The sequence below is a fragment of the Molossus molossus genome, unplaced genomic scaffold, assembly GCF_014108415.1.
Source record: "Molossus molossus isolate mMolMol1 unplaced genomic scaffold, mMolMol1.p scaffold_m16_p_2, whole genome shotgun sequence".
NCBI classification, from domain to species: domain Eukaryota; kingdom Metazoa; phylum Chordata; class Mammalia; order Chiroptera; family Molossidae; genus Molossus; species Molossus molossus.
Genome location: NW_023425355.1, coordinates 7,016,872 through 7,036,615, shown reverse-complemented (window position 1 = coordinate 7,036,615; position 19,744 = coordinate 7,016,872). Strand labels below are relative to the sequence as shown.

At 46.4% G+C, this 19,744-nt stretch overlaps 1 protein-coding gene across 1 annotated transcript in view; it reads right to left on the bottom strand.

Annotated features, from left to right (window-relative positions):
• ARHGEF9 (Cdc42 guanine nucleotide exchange factor 9) overlaps window positions 1-14,581 on the bottom strand; it is a 235,354-nt gene extending 220,773 nt beyond the window's left edge. The window contains exons 1-3 of the mRNA XM_036271154.1: window positions 14,531-14,581; window positions 7,237-7,381; window positions 1,774-1,868 (exon numbers count right to left, since the gene is read on the bottom strand). Of these exons, the coding sequence (XP_036127047.1) occupies window positions 1,774-1,868; window positions 7,237-7,270 (129 nt within the window). The 5' untranslated portion in view covers window positions 7,271-7,381; window positions 14,531-14,581. The remainder of the gene's footprint in view (window positions 1-1,773; window positions 1,869-7,236; window positions 7,382-14,530) is intronic.
• Window positions 14,582-19,744: the final 5,163 nt, after the last annotated feature.

Genomic DNA, 19,744 nt, shown 5'->3' with positions numbered 1-19,744 from the left:
AAGAGGGTGACATTGATCGACAGGGCTGCCACCAGGTGAAACTCTGGATTTGAAAGCATTTTGTAAAATGTCAAAGAGACCTACACCATTATTATTATTACTATATTGTACTGTCATAGGGGAATGCAGGGCTGGACAGGGCTCAAAAACTGTTGCTTAAACATTTGAAGCCATATGGATGCCTTAGAGCCCCCCAAGGTTTTTTTGGTGACAACCGTCGCTCCCCCCAAACCACCGAGTGTGGATATTTTATCCTGCTGGAACCACCTCCTTGGAGTTCACCTCTTATGGCCTCTCAAAGGCTAGCTTCCCCAGGGAAAGGGCCTATCACAAATGACTAATGGATGTTTTTAAGCATCTGCACATTACTGATTAGAACAATGTTAATCACTTGTTCTCTGAGTAAAAATAGGCGGGCATGGAGACCTGGCTGAAATAAAGTAATTGCCCAGAACTGCCTGTTGCTGCCCTTTTATTTGGAGGAATGGACCAACCTGAGTCTGGACCCAGGAACACCAGTGAGGGAAGGCTGGCAAGAGGGCAACTGAGCACGGGTAGGGAAGAGAAGAAGGCCAGCCCAGAGCCATAGACCTTTTCCTCTGGGCCTCAATTTGCAACTCCCAAACTAAAACAAAACAAAAACCCTCAATTTCATGACATATCTCCCTGGCCAAGAGTCTCTAGGCTGTCATGAGACAGGCCTGAAATGTTGTGACTTGAAGATTATTTCCAAGAGGAATATTGTAGTGGGAGGGTGGTAGCAGGGGAAGCTAAGCCACTAGGCTAGATATCTCTGGGGGCTGCATTACCAGCTGTCATTGCTCACCAGGCTTTAGCCACAGAGCTATAGTCTTACATGTCCAAATACACTTGCTCTCAGATAGACTGACTCGGGCAGACACAGACACATCTGTGCACACCCTCAAGGAAAAAGATGCTAATGGGCAGGCCCATAGATCCAAACACATACAACAAAGCACCAGATGGCAAAACATCCAAGATACACTCAGACAAAAGGGTAGAAAATACACACACACAAGCACCGCCCTCCCCCCCACACACACACACAGGCATGCACACACAAGCAGAGAGTTAAGTTTGAAAAAAAAAGCCTTGTAGTCATATTCAGGGACACCCATACATGCACCCATAAAATACTTTGACAGGCACGTAGATGGGTAAAGGTACATACGTAGGCATATACGGGCAGGCATGCACATGCGCAGAGATACAGCAAGAAAGCTACATTTAGAAAGGTTCCCATAAATACTCAGTAGACATGACTGTAAGTACATGGAGGTAAAGAAGCCAGCTAACACTGAACTAAGTACCAGCTATCATATCAGCATTTATGAAACATCTTCTCCAAGGGAATGCCCATAAATATGCCACCAGTTAGCACTGAAGTTGATCATGAACCTGCAGGATGTAATAAAGGAAAACCAAAGTACCCAGGGTTTAAAGCTTCACACCTCTCCCATCTGTCACCGGAAAGGCAGCCAAAGACAATGGTGGCGGCAGCCTGTATAGAAGCCATAAAAATGTCTTGATTTATCTCATAGAAAAAAATTAACCTCGGTGGAAAAAAAAGGGAAATGCTCCCAACTTTGATGTAGCCATAAAACAGCTCAAAACCCCATTTTAAGAATTGCTTCCATTCCACACGTTGGAGGCGCCAGCACTTGCCATATGTCTAGAAAAAGGAGAGCTTAGAGGAAAGAAATGGTCCTGGAGATCTGGCAAGTTCCAAAGGAAATAAGGAAGATTTCTTACTGCGTTAACTTGCTTGTTTCCTGGTCCCTGGGGCTTCCAGTATCCAGCAATGTTCTTGCAGGTTTCTAGTGTCTTGGAGCCTTGGTTCAAGTTACCTGTGGTGAGAGAACACCCTTTAGACCAGTGGTTCTCAACCTTCCTGATGCCGCGACCCTTTAATACAGTTCCTCATCTTGTGGTGAGCCCCCCACCACAAAATTCTTTTTGTTGCTACTGCATAATTGTAATTTTGCTACTGTTATGAATTGCCATCAGAAATATGTGTTTTCTGATGGTCTTAGGCGACCCCTGTGAAAGGGTCATTCGACCTCCAAAGGGGTCGCGACCCACAGGTTGAGAACTGCTGCTTTAGACTGAATCCAGACCCAGCTCCTTTAATATTGTTTTCTTTATTGATTTTAGAGAGAGAGGAAGGGAGAGGAAGAGAGATAGAAACATCAATGAGAGAGAACATCGAATGGCCGCCTCCTGCATTGCCCCCACTGGGGATCGGGCCCACAACCTGGGCATGTGCCCTGACTGGGACTCTAACCGGTGACCTTTGGTGCGTGGGTCGACGCTCAACCACTGAGCCACACTGGCCAGCCTGGACCCCAGTTCCTTTCACAGAGGTCCGGCTAAGGGTCACCTTTTCAGCCTTTTAGGACCCCCAGGATTGAGGTGGATGGGTGAATGGAAAGGAAGGTTATGTTTGTGGGAGGCCAGTAATGGGGGGAAAGGGGGCTGACATTAGTCAAGAAGAAATCCAAAGCGAGTATCTGAATTACCCTGGAGCTTCTTTTATTGCTCAGGGAATATCTTGGGAAAGAACTTCAGGCCCTTGTCTGGAATTACAAAGTAGGAAATCCAGGCCTGGACAATTCGTTAGTACTTAAAGTCTCAGATAACATGAAGAGCTTGTTTTTTTTCCAAAATATTCAAATATTGTCAAAATGTTGTTTCCACCAATAGCTCTAATGTCTTGCCCCTCCCAATACTTTCCCAGAGCAATGTAAAGAGTTCTAAATTTCCATCCCTTTCCATAACCTACCTGTTAAAAGGGAATGTGAGCAGTGGATGTGTCTAAGAAACATAGGAGGAGAAACCAAGGACCTATCTAATCAGATCCAATTCCTGAGTGAAATCTGTGTTCTCAGAACAGCCAAACAGCGCTGCTTCCATTTCTGAGATGAACACACTGAGGCTTACAGAAGAGGAATGACTGAACTGACCACACACAAGTATATACAGAAACCCAGCAACAGAATTCAGGTCTTCTGACACCTGGCTCAGTATCAAAAGTGGCTAAATGATTCCATCACTGGAGAAATACTCAAATAACAGGTAAAGATATATCAGTTTATTCTTACCTGCTCAGAAGCCATTGTCTTGTCTAAGATGCCTTCCAACTGCTCCAGGGACATTCAAATAAGCAGTGATAGGTTCTTCTAGCTGTACCCTACAACCCTCTAGATCAGTGATTTTCAACTGGTGTACCACAAGAGGCACACTCGTGTGCCACCAGAATGTTTAAAACATGCACTACCTGACTAGTCAGGAACACGGACTTCTTTTCCCTTAGATTGTCATATACAAAAAATGACAACGGCCAACACAACAATAACTGTTCGGTGTGAATGAATCAAAACTACACCTATTTTTTTGTCAGATCGGCAAAAAATACAATACATTTCTTGGCGTGCAGCATAATGATGTAGTAATTAGTTTATGTGTGCCCTGAGAAGAAAAGGATTGAAAATCGCTGCTCTAAATCCACACCAACCCAGAGCCACACCTACTGGGAGAGACAGCGCCTCAGGGAATGTCACTGCCAAAACCGCCCTGTGAGTCAGCCACGCTTCAAGTGCTTTGAGCAGAACTCAGCCAACAGACAGGATGGCATGTGCATGGGGATACCTCTAGCTGCCTCTGAGAGGCTAGTCCTTTCCAGTACAAGAAGCCTCCACTACTTTATTTCAGAAGTAGATACTGAATTCCAATAGTGGCATCAACAGATATTTATTGACTGTCAACTACAGGCACAACTCAGACATAGTGGACTCGGTTCCAGAGCACTGCAATAAAACGAGTGTCACAATAAAGCGAGTCGTGATCTTTTTGCTTGTGGAGGATCTTGCCTCAATTTGTACAAAGATGCAACATCTGTGAAGTGCAAGGAAACGAGGTACCTGTATGTGAGGGGCCTGAGTAGGTATAAGATACAACCCTCTCTATAGGTGGTTTGTTTTTATTGCCATTTTTGTCATTCCAATCTAGTTTTATAGCACCTCGGAGATTATAAAGCACTTTTATGTTGATTAGTCCGCTTGAAACTTAAAGCACTGACTGTGAGGTTCAAATTATGACCTAAATATTACAGATACGAAAACCAAGTCTCAAAGCGGCAAAGTGACTTATTCCACGTCACACATCTACTAAGTGACAGAGCCAAGATTGATATCCAGGTATGTCTGACTTTAAAACTTTTGCCCTTTCCAACATACCAGGCTGTACAAAGGCAAACTCCACTGACCTTCTAATTTTGCTCAATCAGTATTTGTGAGTAAATGACTGAGTGACTGAGTGACTGAGTGAGTGACTGACTGACTGACTGACTGACTGACTGACTGACTGACTGAGTGAGCAAGTGACTGAGTGAGTGACTGACTGACTGAGTGAGTGACTGAGTGAGTGAGCAAGTGACTGAGTGAGTGAATGACTGAGTGAATGACTGAGTGAGTAAATACATAGTGAGAGGAAGGAGCTCACGTCCTAGGGCAGATTCGGGTTGAGCCCAACAGCAGTGTGTGTGCGTGTGGGGGAAGTCCTTGGGCATAAGGAATTGGTGAGGGGCAGAAGGGAGAAGGAACCTACCATCACCAAGCACCCCTGTGTGTCAGAAATTGTGGCAGGGACACCCATTGATTCTACTTCACTCAATCCTCACAATGATCCTGTGAGTCAGATGTTACACAGCCTCTCATTCCTCAGATGGGGAAACTGAGGTCCAGAGAGGCTATGCAACTTACCCAAGGTAGAAGAGCAGAACTTTGAACCTGGTTTCTATCTAACTCCAAAGTCTTACACTCAACTTGGTTTGCACTCTACAGGTCTGCCCTGGAACCTCCAGATTAGAACTGAGACAAAGGGACTATTAGAAGAAAGGCAGAGGCTGAGCACCAGAAAACAAACTCAATTCCTTCAGGCTCTAAGCAAGATGGACGGAAAGCGTATACATAATGGGAATGGAATCCTTGGGTCCCATTGCCAGCAGGGTCAGGGATATAAGAAGAGCTGAATGACAATCGGTTTCCCAAATGGGATTCTGATGTCATCCTCCTTTCTAGGGATATTTTTAGTCCTTGACAAGCAGAGCTGCAACGTGGGAGCCACTTCTATTCCAGAGGTGAGAGCGACTGCTGAGGTGATGGTAGGACCTGTGCCAGTCTCGGGGTACATTTTCCCACCCAGGGCCTATAAATAAGCCCAGAGCAGTCCCCCAGGTAGGCATTAACCCTGGCCTTGCCGGGCCTTCCCCCGAAGAAGCGAGCATCTATCTACTCCTGACAACCAGAAGGCTGCAGGGCACTCTGGTGCACTTGGCAATGGAGTGGTAGCAGCTGCTAAAAAGTCTCTGAATTGCCAGGGGTTGGTCTCATTTCCAAAGAGGGAGGGAGGGAGGAGGGAAACAGCTGTGAGAAGATACCCTGACCTCCCAGAGGGTTGGGAGAGTGCCCTATTTCAGGCAGAGGACTTAGAAAACATGGCAGGCATCTTCTGCCGCCTTGAGGACTTGGCTTGCATCCAGCACCTGCGGCTGCCTTAGGTGGGAAGGATGTGGCAGGCAGTCCCAGGAGAGGGGAGCTTGAACGGAACCAAGGCTTGGCAACCCAAATAGTAAGACTTTGCTCTAGAACTGGAGTTAATACCACACTCTAGCATGGTGGGAAGTCAGGAGGTGGAAGCCCTAAGTCATAATTCTGTTATGAACTGACTTATGATCTTGGTGAAGTCCCTTCCCCTGTCTGAGCTTGTTTGTCCATTCACAAAATAAGAGGACCGTCTAAGGACCCTCCTTGTTCTGACAGAGAAGAATTAGCTCCCTGTTTCCAGAATTCTTTATTCTCCTTTTACCACGTCTCTGGCTTCTGTATATTTCCGAGGGAGATGATGCTACAAAAGATGCAAGCCTCTGATTTCTTTGGCTCGTGTTTTCCAGAATGCTGGCAAGGCTGACAAGGAAGTGCAGCACTGGAAATAAGCTCGAGCCAAAGCATCCCTTATAGCCTTCACATAGGGAGCAAGGAGAATAAAAAAGAAAAAGAAGAGCCTGGCCAATGTGGCTCAGTGGTTGAGCGTCGACCCATGCACCAAGAGGTTGCTGGTTCAATTCTCGGTCAGGGCACAGGCCCAGGTTGTGGGCCAAATCCCCAGTGGGGGGCATGCAGGAGGTGGCCAATCGATGTTCTCTTTCATCAATGCTTCTATCTCTCTCTCCCTCTCCCTTCCTCTCTGAAATCAATAAAGAAAAATATATATAAAACAAGAGAAAGAGAGAAAGGAGAAGAGAAGTAGCAAGTCTAGAGCAGCCTTTGGGTTGAAGAAAACTTTGGGGTGTGGGGAAGTGAAACCAGGGCACACAGAGTTTGCAGAGACTATAGAAAACGTTGGAAAGTAATGTTGTGAGGTTTCGTGTGTCCTTAGTGTTTATGCAAAATTATGCTTCTGTAAAAAGGCCTGGGGTGGGCCATGGGGACTTTCAGGTATAGTGTTAGGCCCATGGGCAAGAGAGCATAGATTCAGCCAGTTGTAGCAGAAAGTGGAACTTTACTTTTGAGTGACAAGAATCTGGCAGTCAGGACAAGTGGGCTGAGTCTAAAAAGGTGTATAACCCTGCAGCTGTGGGAGGTAACTGATACGTTGGTGAGAGGAAGCCTTTGGGTTTTGAGTGCTTTAAATAAAGCTGCCTTGAGCCTTGAGGGGTCTTCCATGGTCAGTGAGGGAGAGGAAGGACCTAAGACTCACAAAGATTAAGTCTAGGCAAGATGCAAGAGAGGCAGGGCTAAGATGACCCCATGGGGTTGGGGACTATGGGACTGGCCCCTTTGAGACAAGGAGGGTTATATAAGAACACTGAGGAGAAGGATAGAAGGAACTAGAGCTTATGAGACCTGGAAAGTATTAGGTACAGAGGGTCTGGGGTGAAAATAAGGCCTTGGGAAGGTGAGATATTTAAGTGCTCAGAGTTAAAGGGCCCTCCAAATGAAGATATTTGCATTTTAAAAGAAGAACATGGACAAGGGAAAGTCTGTACCAAGGCATCAGGAACAGTGGATTTCCAGATGTCCACGAGGAAAGGTATTAAAGGACTAGAAGAGAGACCGGGGGGGGGGGGGGAAGGATGGTACATGTCAACACAGTCTATCCATGCTTGTGGCCTGCCTGACATGTCCTGGACAGAAACCAGGGCATAAAAAGGCATACCTGTGCAAAGCTTCCTGGGTCTCCTCCAGTACATCTGATCCAGCTCCAAGGGGATGCTCTGTGAGATGGGCAGAGATTGGCATTTTGCCAGGAGGATTTTGAGAGGTGGCGTTCTTGGTGATGGTTCAGCTGGGGGAAAGAAAGCCTGCAAAGGAAACGAATCAGAATTAGTAGCTCAGTGGGGGGTGGGGAAAAGGCCAACACTTGGCTTAGATAGCAGAGCTTTCCCCTTTGAAATATCATCTGGTCCAGTACCCGAATCCAGGCAGGGTTACCATGTGTCGTCAATAAATACAAGCAAAGATCCAGCTACCAAGAGCCTGAAAGACATCAGGCAGTAGAAAATATGGAAATTGGTCAATTGATTGAAGGAAATAGCATCTATTTGTTTCTCCTTTCTTGGATATTTTGTGTGTGTTTAATTTGTAGCGGGATTCGGGGAGTGAGGAGTATGCATTTGCTATAGACATTAACCTTTACTCAGTGTGAGAACTGGGCCCAATGAATTCATCTGTCTGAGTCTCAATTTCCACATCTGCATAAAAGGGATAGTGATAATATCTACCTTGCACAGTTGCTAGAATGAGGAAATGAGATAATGTACATAAAGCTTATAATAAAGTACTAAAAAGTTTGTAAGAGAGACAGTGAGGGGGGCACAGAGGGAGGGATTGAGGGAGGGAAGGAGGGAGGGAGACAGCGAGAGAGAGACAGAGAGACGACAGAGACAGAGAGAGAGAGAGCCTCTCTTGCTAAAAGAATACCTTAAGACCAAGTACAAGTTCTCTCTTTTGATATTAACACAGACAGCTGTTTTCATCCCAAATTCCTCTTTCTTTTCCATAATCCTGACCACCAAGTGGAAAAAGAGAAAACGAACTAACATCTGTGAGATATGTGCGGAATGCCTGGTATGTATCAGATGTCCTGCTAAGTATACTTGTTCATGCTATCTCATTCAGTCTTTACAACTGCTCCATAAGGTAGACAGCAGCTCACTTTACAGTAAGGAAAACAAGGCTCAGAAAGGATATGTGAGTTTCAAGAGGTCACGCAACTTGTAAATGTTGGGTCTAGGTGACTACAGACCTGCCATGCTGTCTTTCTAGACAAGATAAAAGTGATTCCTGGGCCCCTACATCCTTCAGCTTCCTCCTTAACACCGCTAAGCTACCATGAACACAGTACAGATTTCTTTCACCTGTCCCATTCATCCCTAAGGGGACTGGATGTGAGGAGCAGTCAACAGTTTGGGTGACCCAAGGAAGGGTCTCTGCCCACTTACTAACTCCATTTCCAAGGGCAGAGACCAGCTGCCAAAGTCAGTTCATCCTTATACATAGCAAAGGTTACGGGGAAAAGAAACTGAGGCCCTGTGTCTTCGTCTGTGTCCAAATTTCCCTTTTCTGACAAAGATATCAGTCATTGGGTTAGAGTCCACTCTAATCCAGTATGACATCATCTTAATTTGATTACATCTGCAAAGACCCTATTTCCAAATAAAGTCAAGTTCACAGGAACTGAGGTTTACGACTCGAAGATATTTGGGTGGACACAACTCGACCCAACACAGAAAAACTGCCACTTGAGGCAGGACCAGCACTAAGCAGTTTATAGCTTACAGGACAGGGGCAGGGGTCCCCAGAGCCGCAAGAGGGTAAAAAAGAAAGGTGGAAGGCACCATTTGTACTCTAGCTAAGGCCCAGCTGGAACTAAGGTTATACTTTCTGTAGCCCATGATGTCTTTAAAGAAAATCTACTACCTGGCTGTCCAAATTGAAGCTTCGGGAGCACTGAGTTCACAGTTTGGTGTGTCCAGAAACACCTTGATATAGTACCCATTTTGGACTTTCCTGTTCTTTGTCCAGTGTTCTTGAGGGTCTGGACAACAGAACCCACAGCAGAGTGGCCACCTCAGGGAGTGCCCTGCCCTCCCCTGCCTTGCACTCTGCCAGGGGGCCACTAGGAAGAAGCTAAACCCATAAGTGTGTGTAGGGATTAATGGGGCGGGGGGGCAGAGAAGAGAGGCCAGCATAGCTGGAAATCTGGCAAAACCTGCCTGTAGTTTCCTTTACAGCCCATAGGTTGTGCCAACAGCTTTGAAATGTACAACAGCTAAAAGACTGAGCAAATTGGGCTCAGTAATTCTCAAGAGATTCTAGAATGGAGTGAGAGGCAGCGTAGATACAGCACCGACAAAAGTGTCCTGACCCCACACCTACCTCTGTCTGCTGTGTACCCTCAGACAAGGCTCAGTCCCTTCAGCTGTGAATGTGGAAAACAGCCACTACCTAAGCTGCTTCTGAGTATGGTTATGAGCATCCTTTGTAGGCAGAAGCATAGCACAAGGAGAGCGATTATGTGATCAATACAGCAGAGGCACTGGGGCATCAAATAAGAACAGAAATAAAAGCACATTGTGGGTATTCAATATATCTATGTTCTCTTTCTACTCTAGGAAGGAATCAGGAAAGACGTCTGATATCCAGGTCACACATGAAGGAAACCAACAATCAAAGTGGTTAAATGACTTATCGAAAATCTCACATCCAATCAAGTAAAAGAGCCAGGACTTTGAAACTAGGCATTTTGGCCCTGGTCAGTTTGGTTCAGAAGTTAGAACATCAGCTTGTGGACCAGAAGGTCTCAGGTTCGCTTCCCAGTCAAGGGCACGTACCTTGGTTGCAGGTTTGATCCCGGGCCCCAGTTGGGGTCCTGCAGGAGGCAACAATCAATGTGTCTCTCTCACATCGATGTTTCTCTCTCCCTCCCTTTCATTCTATCTAAAAATCAGTGGGAAAATATCCTCTGGTGAGGATTAACTAACTAACCAAATAACTAACTAACTAACTAACTAACTAACTAAATAAATAAATAAATAAATAAATAAATAAATAGATAAATAAATAAAACTAGGCATTTTGACTCCAACTTCAATGTTTTGTTCCTCGTATATCATGCCGCAAGTCCCTCATCTGTCATATGAGAATAACAATAATAATAATGACAATTATAATTAGAGTAATTTTGCAAATCAACTTATATATGGGAAAGCACTCTGTAAAGTATAATGTCCTGAACAAATCTAAAGAATGCCTATTCTCGCCTGGCCGGTGTGGCTCACTGACTGAGCATCGACCCATACACCAAGAGGTTGCCAGTTCAATTCCCGGTCAGGGCACATGCCCAGGTTGTGGGCCTGATCCCCAGTGGGGGGCGTGCAGGAGGCTGCCAATTGATGTTCTCTCTCATTGATGTTTCTGTCTCTCTCTTCCTCTCCCTTCCACTCTCTCTAAAAATCAATAAAGAAAAAAAATTTTTTTTAAAAGAGAATGCCTATTCTCCTTCCTCCCTCCACTGATATTTTACTAATTCCCACTACACTGTTACAGTCTTGACATTTGCTTTTAATAACTAATGCAAATAGCTAACATGTGTTGTGCAGTGATTCTCAGTCTTACACTGTTATATAAGCACGTAGTGTATTTACTCATTTCATCTTTGCAACAACCCTGTAAGGTAGGTATTACTATCATACTCATTTTAAAGATAATCCCTAACTTCATAAAATAAGTTCATACAGGTAAAATGCTGAGAACAGTATCTGGGCACATAATAACCACTATGTAAATGTTAGCTATAATTATTAATATCACTGTCCTCATTTTATTTTTTTTATCTTCATTGTTGAGAGTATCACAGATGCCCTCCTTATTTTTCCCCATTGCCCCCTCCACCTGGTTCCTGTACTGCCCCAGGCCTTCACCACCCTATTGTCTGTGTCCATGGGCTATGCATGTATGTATATAAGTTCTTCGGTTAATCTCTCCTTGCCCCTTTCCTACCTTCCCTGCAAGATTCATCAGTCTGTTCCATATTTCCATGGCTCTGGTTCTATTTTATTCATCAGTTTATTTTGTTCATTAGATTCCACATATAACTGAGATCGTATGGTATTTGTCTTTCTCTGACTGGCTTATTTTGCTCAGCATAATACTCTCCAGATCCCCCCATTCTGTCTCAAAAGGTAAGATTCTTGTTTTTTACAGCATAGTGTTCCATTGTGCAAATGTACCACAGGTTTTTTTAATCACTCATTTACTGTTGGACACTTGGGCTGTTTCCAGATCTTAGCAATTGTTCATAGCGTTGCTATGAACATAGGAGTGCATATACTCGTTCTGATCATAGTTTCAAGATTGTAGGATATATTCCTAGAAGTGGGATCATGGGGTCAAAAGGCAGTTCCATTTTTAATTTTTTGAGCCAACTCCACACTGGTTTCTGTAGTGGCTGCACCAGTCTGTATTCCCACCATCAGTGTACTAGGGTTCCCTTTTCTCCACATCCTCACCAGCATTTGTTGTTTGTTGATTTCTTAATGGTATAAAAAGTATTCATACAACTCAACAAAAGGAAGACAATCCAATTAAAAAATGGGCAGAGGATCTGAAAAGACACTTCTCCAAAGAGGACATATAAATAAATGGTCAAGAGACATATAAAATGCTCAATATCACTAATCAATCATCAGAGAGATGCAAATTAAAATGACAATGAAGTATCACCTCCTACTTGCCCAGAATAGCTACCATCAATAAATTTCATTTTATTAATGCAGGAGTCAGGCACAGAGAAGTTTCAGTCCCTCTGACCCTTAAAAATGTCCCGAAATGAAAGGCTCTAAAGAGAGCACATCCCTGCCTTCTGACATCATGCCCTTAAAGCTGCACTTCTTCTTGGGGCTACCAGAGCAGCCCAAGACTTGACCCCAGCCAATTCTGTGCCAAAACAGTGAGAGCTTTAGGAGCCGCTTAGTTCTGGAGGGTTGGGTGAATACAGTTCAAAAATAAAACACCATGGAGGAAGCTGGCCAAAGCCCAGTTTCCCTGGGAAACACAAAAGAACCAGGTTTTTCACCTCTATTTGCATATAATGAGCTGCAAACTTATGACCTTTGCTACGCAATGCATTGCTTTCATATCCATTATCTCAGATTAACCTTATAATAGATCTGCAAGGTACCTGATGAAAGGAGGAGGATTTCTAGTTATCAGAGAAGACTGCTAAAATCCAGGAGAAGGGGGTTTGTCAGTAGGATTTGTGGCAGAGCCAAGACTGGAACTCTGAGTACCTACTTGACTTTTGCTTTCTTGTTCGTCAGGGGAAATCCTTTCCCTTCTGTGGGACTCAGTGTCCTCATCATGTGGAAAATAAAGTGATTGGACCAAATGGTCAACAGGGCCCCTGACCTATATCAAATGTGTCCCGACAATCAGCTTTCCTATTCCACTTTGTTTTTTCCCTGGACTTCAGTGCCTGTCTGGGCTGGTGTTTAACACCCAGAGGAAAGATAACCAGCATCTCCTAGCAACCAGCAGAGGGCACAAGAAGCCTGCCAAGGAGAACCATTCTGAAACAAGCCACTGGATGGGCAAGGAGTCTGTCACTGGACTCGGAGACAATTATAGGCTAAGCTGTGAGGAAAGAACTAGAGAGAAGCAAGGAAAAAAAGATCCTTGAGAATTAACTATGCAGCTTGTTTCAAATGGAGAAACTGAGGCCCACAGAGAGGAAGGACCTGTCTCAAGGTCACAAAACAAGTAGGGGGTAGAAGCCAGTTTCCTGACCTCAGACAGTGATCCTTCAACCCTGTTCACTAGCTGCTGCTATAGGACTGGATTGTTTCTCTGACTGCGTGTTGTTCACAGTTATTGATAATTTACCAAATTTCAATAATAACGATAACTGCTCCCACAACAGCCCTCTTGAAGGTAGGCAAATGTGTTGTCCCATTTCGCAGGTAAGAGAGCAAGTCACCACACACAAGCCTTGGTGTCTCCAAAGCCTGTGTTTTAAAGAACGCACAAGGCACCGCCATGCCTGGTCCACACAGCCCCGCAGCAAGGAGCTGTAGTCACCTGTGCACCTCTTCCTAGCGCCTGGCAGCCTTGGACATGCAGTACCCAACTGGAATGATCAGCTAATGGAATCATTAGGTATGTGTGTTTGCTTTCTTGATTGTTGGTCTTAAAACTGCTGAAATGAAATTTACTCCCAGTATTATGTCAATTTTTATGTCCTCAAAGCTTACCAAAAATGATACAGGTAGGAAGAGAATGCTTGTAAACATATTAATGTCCTTCTCAGAAAAAGCGGGCTTATTGGTTCTGTCCCGAAGGGGCCAAGTTCTCTGAAAATGGGATGTGAGAGATGACAGGACAGGTTGAGAACTATCAAGCTAGACCACCCCACCACCACCACAACAACCGGGAAGGAGACTTTTCATTAACTGCCCTTAAAAATACTTTGCCCTAAAATTACTGGAGAAACTATAACATACCCCCTTATAAAGGCATTCTTAAGTCTCAAAGCCAGATAATCCCTTCTGGTGTTTATTGAACATTCCTCTTACTACAACTGTAGCACATGTCTCTGCCTTTGAATGGGGTTGTAGAGAGCACCTGCTTGTCACCACTATTCACAGCTAGACAAAAGCACTAGACTTGGAGTGAAATGCGTGATTTGAATCCAAATTGTATCACAATCTATATGACTTTGGATAAGTCACTCAACCTCTCTGAGCTTGTTCCTCACTGGTAAAATAAGGAAAATCACTCTCACCTCATCAGGTGACTTCAAGAATGAAATGAAAACAATATGTGTGATAGCACCTGTAAGAGAATGGATATAAAGCTATCACACAATGAATGATGGGAGAAGGTTATTGGGCTGTCCTCTGCCTACATTCTTCGGGTCAAATGACAAAGCGTTGTTACAAGGAGGTGTCAGATATCTCTGAGACACCCAGCCAGCCTCCTTCCCTCCAGAGAAACTGAGGTCAGCGAGGTGAAGGAATTTGTCTCAGGGTGCTACAATCGGGCACAAAGCCAGGTCATCTGACACTCAGCCTAGAGGCTTTCCTTGATACCAGTTTCTGGATTCAGCTCCTGGTGGTGGGGGAGGGGAGGGTGGGAAAGAGGGGAAATGTCCCACAGGATGGCTGTCTTGGACACCATTAAATGACCCCAGTCACTCTGGTGCCACTCCCAGGGCTGCCATTTTGATTCAAGGCTGACCTGAGGCACAACTGCAGGAATCGAGCCCCCAAAAGGGGCAAACATTGCCCAGGGATTTGGGATTGGTCAAGAGCCAGGTGCCTGCCTGGTGGGAGCCTTCCTTGCAGGGCATTCCTGGTGGAAGGTAGGGTTGTGGAGAGGGCATGGGAGCTTAGCTGATGCCTGGGGTCCCGCAGGTTGCAATTGGTGATTTGGAAAGACAGCTCCCCTCTTACCTGAGTACTGGCAACTGCAGTGCAGGCCTTGCTGGCTTCACTTTCCGTGTCTGTTGCACCCACACCCAAGTCAGACTTGTGGGGCTGCCTCGCCCGACTGGACCCCACGGGCCCTCTGCTGGCCTCCTGCTCCTCCAGCTGGCTGCCCGTCTCCTCCAGCTTCTCCACGACAGCTTCGGTGGTGAACCTCCTGGCACAGGTGCCCAGCTCAGGGGACTCTCCTGCACTGTCATCCTCCTTGAGGAAGCTGACCACAGTCTCGGTGTCTTCCTCAAGCTCCTCAGAGGAGGAGCAGTCCCTGCTGAAGGCACCAGTGTAGTGGCAGCTGTAGCCTGTCGGCGGCGTGGGGTCATCCTGGAACTCAAAGGCAGTAGAGGTGGATGCCCAGGCCAAGGCAGCAGTAGCACAGGGACCTTCGAGGGCGTGGCCCACCATCTCCTTGCCTTCCATGCTCATTTCATAGGTGCACGAGGCCTGTGAGGCCTTGAGGTGGCCGAGCTGGCGCCTCCCGATGGCACCGCCACAGGGCACAGCCTCCGGGGACTTGCAGGGCAAGCCGAGCTGCAAGGAGTCCTGGGAAGCAGCACCCTCCAGGGTGAAGCCTTCGCTGTCACGAACCAAGTAGGCCTCACGGCGGCGACGGCGGCGGCGGCCCACCTGGGAATCTTCCCTGGAGAAAGCCCGCCACTTGCGGGCCACCTCGGCCATGTTGCTGAAGAACCTGACAACACCACCAAAAGGAGCCGCCTTGTCTCGGCGCAGGTGCCCAGGACTCTCCCCGTAGCCGCCTTCCATGTTCCCTTCCAAGCTGGAGCCCTCGATGGTGACCTCGAGTTCTTGGACTGTGGACTTTCCCACTGACAGGTGGGGGGCCTCATGGTCCCCAGGAAACATGTTTTTCAGATGGCTCTTAGCCCCCCTGCTGCCTCTGCCGCCAGGCTGCTCTGGGGCCTCTTCCTCACAGGGGTCTCCCACCTCGGGAGCACCAGGGGCCCTGAAGGCCAGCACTTCCTGGTCTGCCCCACTGGGGGCGCGCACCAGCCTCTGCTCCTCTGCAAGGAAGGGCTCCAGGACCTCGGTGTGGCCCGCATAGGAATGGCGGAAGGGCTTGGCGGTCTGCTCGGCCTTCCTCAGGCGGTAGCTCCTTGCGGGCTCCTGCGGTTCCTGGGCCCTGCTGCTCCTAGGAGCAGTGTTCTTAGAGGCCCCCGTGGAAGACTTCAGCCTTTTGATTGACTTCATTCGATCCATTAACGTGACTTTGGGTTTCAACTCTGATGACTTGGAGGTGTCTCCCAGTAAAATCATCGACTGGGGTCGCTTCCCGGGACAGGAGGCTCCTTTTCTGCGGCTCATAAAATTCCAGATCTTGTTGACTTTGTTTTTCTTCTTGTTTTGACCACTCTCTTCCTTGGGACTCAAGTCACCCTGGCCACACTGCTCAGAATCGTCCAGCTCCACCTCCCCAGCCAGGCCTTCTACCTCAGGGAAGCGTGGGAAGACCTGAACCCGGTAACCGTTGGGCACCAGCTCAGAGAGGGAGGCCGCCTGGCAGCTGGTGACAGTCTCCATGGTCACAGCAAGGAATGGGGCCACCAAGGCCCAGACGAAGGCCTGGCCAGGGATTTCAAGCTGAAGGGGAGAAAGAGAAAGAAAAAGACAGACAGAGAGACAGAGAGACAGAGAGAGACAGAGAGAGACAGAGAGAGAAAAGAGCTAGATTAGGCAAAGCCAAAAATAGGATTCTTTACAGATTTCCACGATCAAATCCATAGAATATACTTTGTCACCACTGAGCCACCAGATCATTAGGATCTTGATTGAAGGACATCACAATATTACAATTTATCTTGTGTACAAAGAAAACCTGATTCCTACTTAAATACAAATACACTTGAGTGGGACAGAACTTAAAGTTACTATCATCAGATCTTGACAACGGAGCAAATATATATTTTTTAAAGCCCCTCCCCTCAAGAAGAAGAAGAAGAAGAAGAAGAAGAAGAAGAAGAAGAAGAAGAAGAAGAAGAAGAAGAAGGAGAAGAAGAAGGGAAAGCTAAAAGGTACCTCAGAATTCCATCATATCCATCCTTTCATGTTACGGGGAGGGGGTACTGGAGATCCAGAGAAGACACTTGTCTTATCTAAGCCACAAAGCCAAGGGAGCAGCAGGTAGGAATCCAGTCTATACTTCCCTCTCTCATTGCTTCCTCCATTCACTTGGGAAACCAGCAGGTTGTGAGTTTGCCTTCCAGATCACCTGCTCAGCACTGACCCTTCAGCTAGGTGCTGGACACCACTGAGATGAAACAGACACATGCAGCTAGTCCCTTGAGCTCACGGGTTACTGGGAGAGACTGGCTGACAAAAACAATTACAATACAGCCTTATAAGTGATCTTACAGAGGTATGGGCAAGGGCACTGAGAGCTTAGAGGGGAGGAAGGAGGAGACAGTAGATGGAAGAGGTGCTCGGGCTGGGGTGAGGCAGACAGAAGATTAGGGGTCCCCAAGAATGCTTCTCAGAATAGCAGAGACTAGATCCAGGAGCTCACTCTATCCAATGTTCTTTGTCCCTCTGCCCTGCAAAGCCTAGGAGCAGGGTTTACTAGGAGGGAGAGAGGCAAGAAGGCAGGTTGATAGTCAAAGGGAGAGAAAGGAAAGGAGAGGAAAGTGGGCAGAACCCAGAGTCCCAAAGACAGTTTCTGCCTTCTTGGTGGCTTGGCCAGGGATCAGCTTACTTGCTCAGGGCCTGTTTGTTCCGCCTTCTCTGCTCTTGTCTTCAAGGTTCACTCCACCTGACCTGGATCACACCTTTATTCCGTGTCCTTCCTGTGTACAGCCTGCACGGAATATGTATGACTCAGAAAAAGTTCAAGTTGGAAGAAATGAGAAAAATTACGGAGTTTGGGAAAATGGGACCAAAAAGGGCAGAGGCTTGACCTAGGTCACACAACAAGCCAGACCAAGAAAAGAAGCCTAGTCCTCCTGCCTCCCAGGCCAGAAAAGGCCCTTACCTCTGTTCCACACACCCTCATCCATGAGTTCTGTTCCTCCAAGTAGGCTGTCTGTACAACTCAGGATGATAATAACAACAGTTAGCATTAATTAGTGAAGCACTGAACTAAGATTTTCTTTATCTACTTAGTTCTCACAACAACCTATCAGGTGGGTACCATTGTCCTCCCCATTTTAAAGATGGTTCAGCTAAGGTGCAGATAGAATTATTTGCACACAGAGGATGCATACACAAATCTACCTGCCTTCTGACTTCCTTTGACAGCCACAGAGCAGAATTAGACTCCTTAAAAAAAGGTGTCTGGATATTCTTAGTGCCAGGGACCAGAGGAGGGGAGGGCAGTTGGTGGGAGATGCCCACTCTACCTGATAACCCTCCTATAGAAAGCCTTCCCAAATCAAGCAGGTGAACTCAGGACTTTGACATTCCCCACTTTTTCACCTGGTCAGAGCCCTTCCCCTTGGGTTTTGCTCTAAGTATAACCCAAAAAAGAACATGCCCTGTAAAAAGCTAGTTTTAGCCTCTAAGCACAACTAACATTTTTATTCTATTTTATTTTTCTTTATTGATTTTAGAGAGAGAGGAAGGGAGCAGGAGAGAGAGACAGAAACATCGATGAGAGAGAACGTCAGTTGGCCGCCTCCTGCATGCCCGCCACTGGGGATTTGGCCTACAATCTAGGCATGTGCCCTGACCGGGAGTCAAACTGGCGACCTCTTGGTGCATGGGTCAATGCTCAACCACTGAGCCACACCAGCCGGGCAAGCACAACTAATGTCTAAAGAACTCTGAGATCCCCTAGTCCACTCCACCCTGTGCTTCAGGGTGAAACTGAAGCACAGAAAATTCAAGTGAAAAGCAAGCCAGGTACACATTGCACATTATGCACAATCACAACTGCAGAGCCAGAAGGGATGTTGCAAACCACCTAGCTGCTGCCCCAGAGTAACTGAGGATGAGGAAGGCCCAGGGACCTGCCCCCAGCACACAACTACTAAATGAAAGAGGAGGGCCAGGCTTTCCAGACTGCAGGCCCGACCACAGTGCCCCTCCTCTGCTTCTCTCCTTGCCCTAGTGTTTCTAGGAAATCCACTGACAAAACGGAAGGGTACAAAGGTGAATTTCCCTATGGAAAACGGACACAGGAAAAATGTATTTTTTAAGAAAACCCAATTTGTTCTAAGCATCGTTTTCTAAGAGTTTTGCAAAAGAATTAAGATTAACAAAAGGCATCTATGAGGTGAAACCTTTTTCAATAAATTTGATGAGAGTCATTGGACCAAAAAGACTCTTCCTAAGACAGAAGTAGAACCATGATTATAGCGTACAACAGGGGCCTCCTTTGTCACAGAGCAAACACACTCCATTCGTGCCTCTGTGAAGCATTTAGCACCCTGTATTTTTTTTAATATATTTTTATTGGCCTGGCCGGTTTGGCTCAGCGGTTGGAGCATCAGCCCGCGGACCAGAGAGTCCTAGGTTCATTTCCTGCTAAGGGCATGTACCTCGGTTGCAGTTCATCCCAGGCCCCGGTTGGGATTGTGTGGGTGGCAGCCAGTCAATGTGTCTCTCTTGCATCGATGTTTCTCTCTCTCTCTCTTTTCCTCCCTCTCTCCCTCCTGCTCTATCTGAAAATAAATGCAAAAATGTCCTCGGGTAAGGATAAAAATATGTTTTGTTTGTTTGTTTGTTTTGAGAGAGAGGAAGGGAGAGAGAGAGAGAACCATCGATGGGAGAGAGAAACATGGATTGGCTGCTTCCTGCATGCCCCCTACTGGGGATTGAACCTGTAATGCGGGCATGTGCCCTGGCTGGGAATCAAACTGGGACCTCTCAGCCCATGGGATGATCCTCAATCCACTGAGCCATACCAGCTGGGTATCACCCTGTGTTTTGATTACCTATGTACGTGCCTGATTCACCTGTAAGACCATAAGCTTTTTTTCAGGATAAATGCTGGGTCTTGTTTACTTTGCTATCCTCAGTGCTTACTAGGTTTCTGGCATATAGTAGGTGCTCACGAATGAGGATATAAATCAGGGGTTGGGAAACAAAGGCCTGCCATCTGTTTTTGTAAATAAAGTTTTATTGGCAATCAGCCAAACTCATTTGTTTACATATTTTCTATGGCTGCTTTTGTGCTACAAAAGCAGAATGAGTAGTTTCACTTGAGAATGCACGGTCCTCAAAAGCCTACAA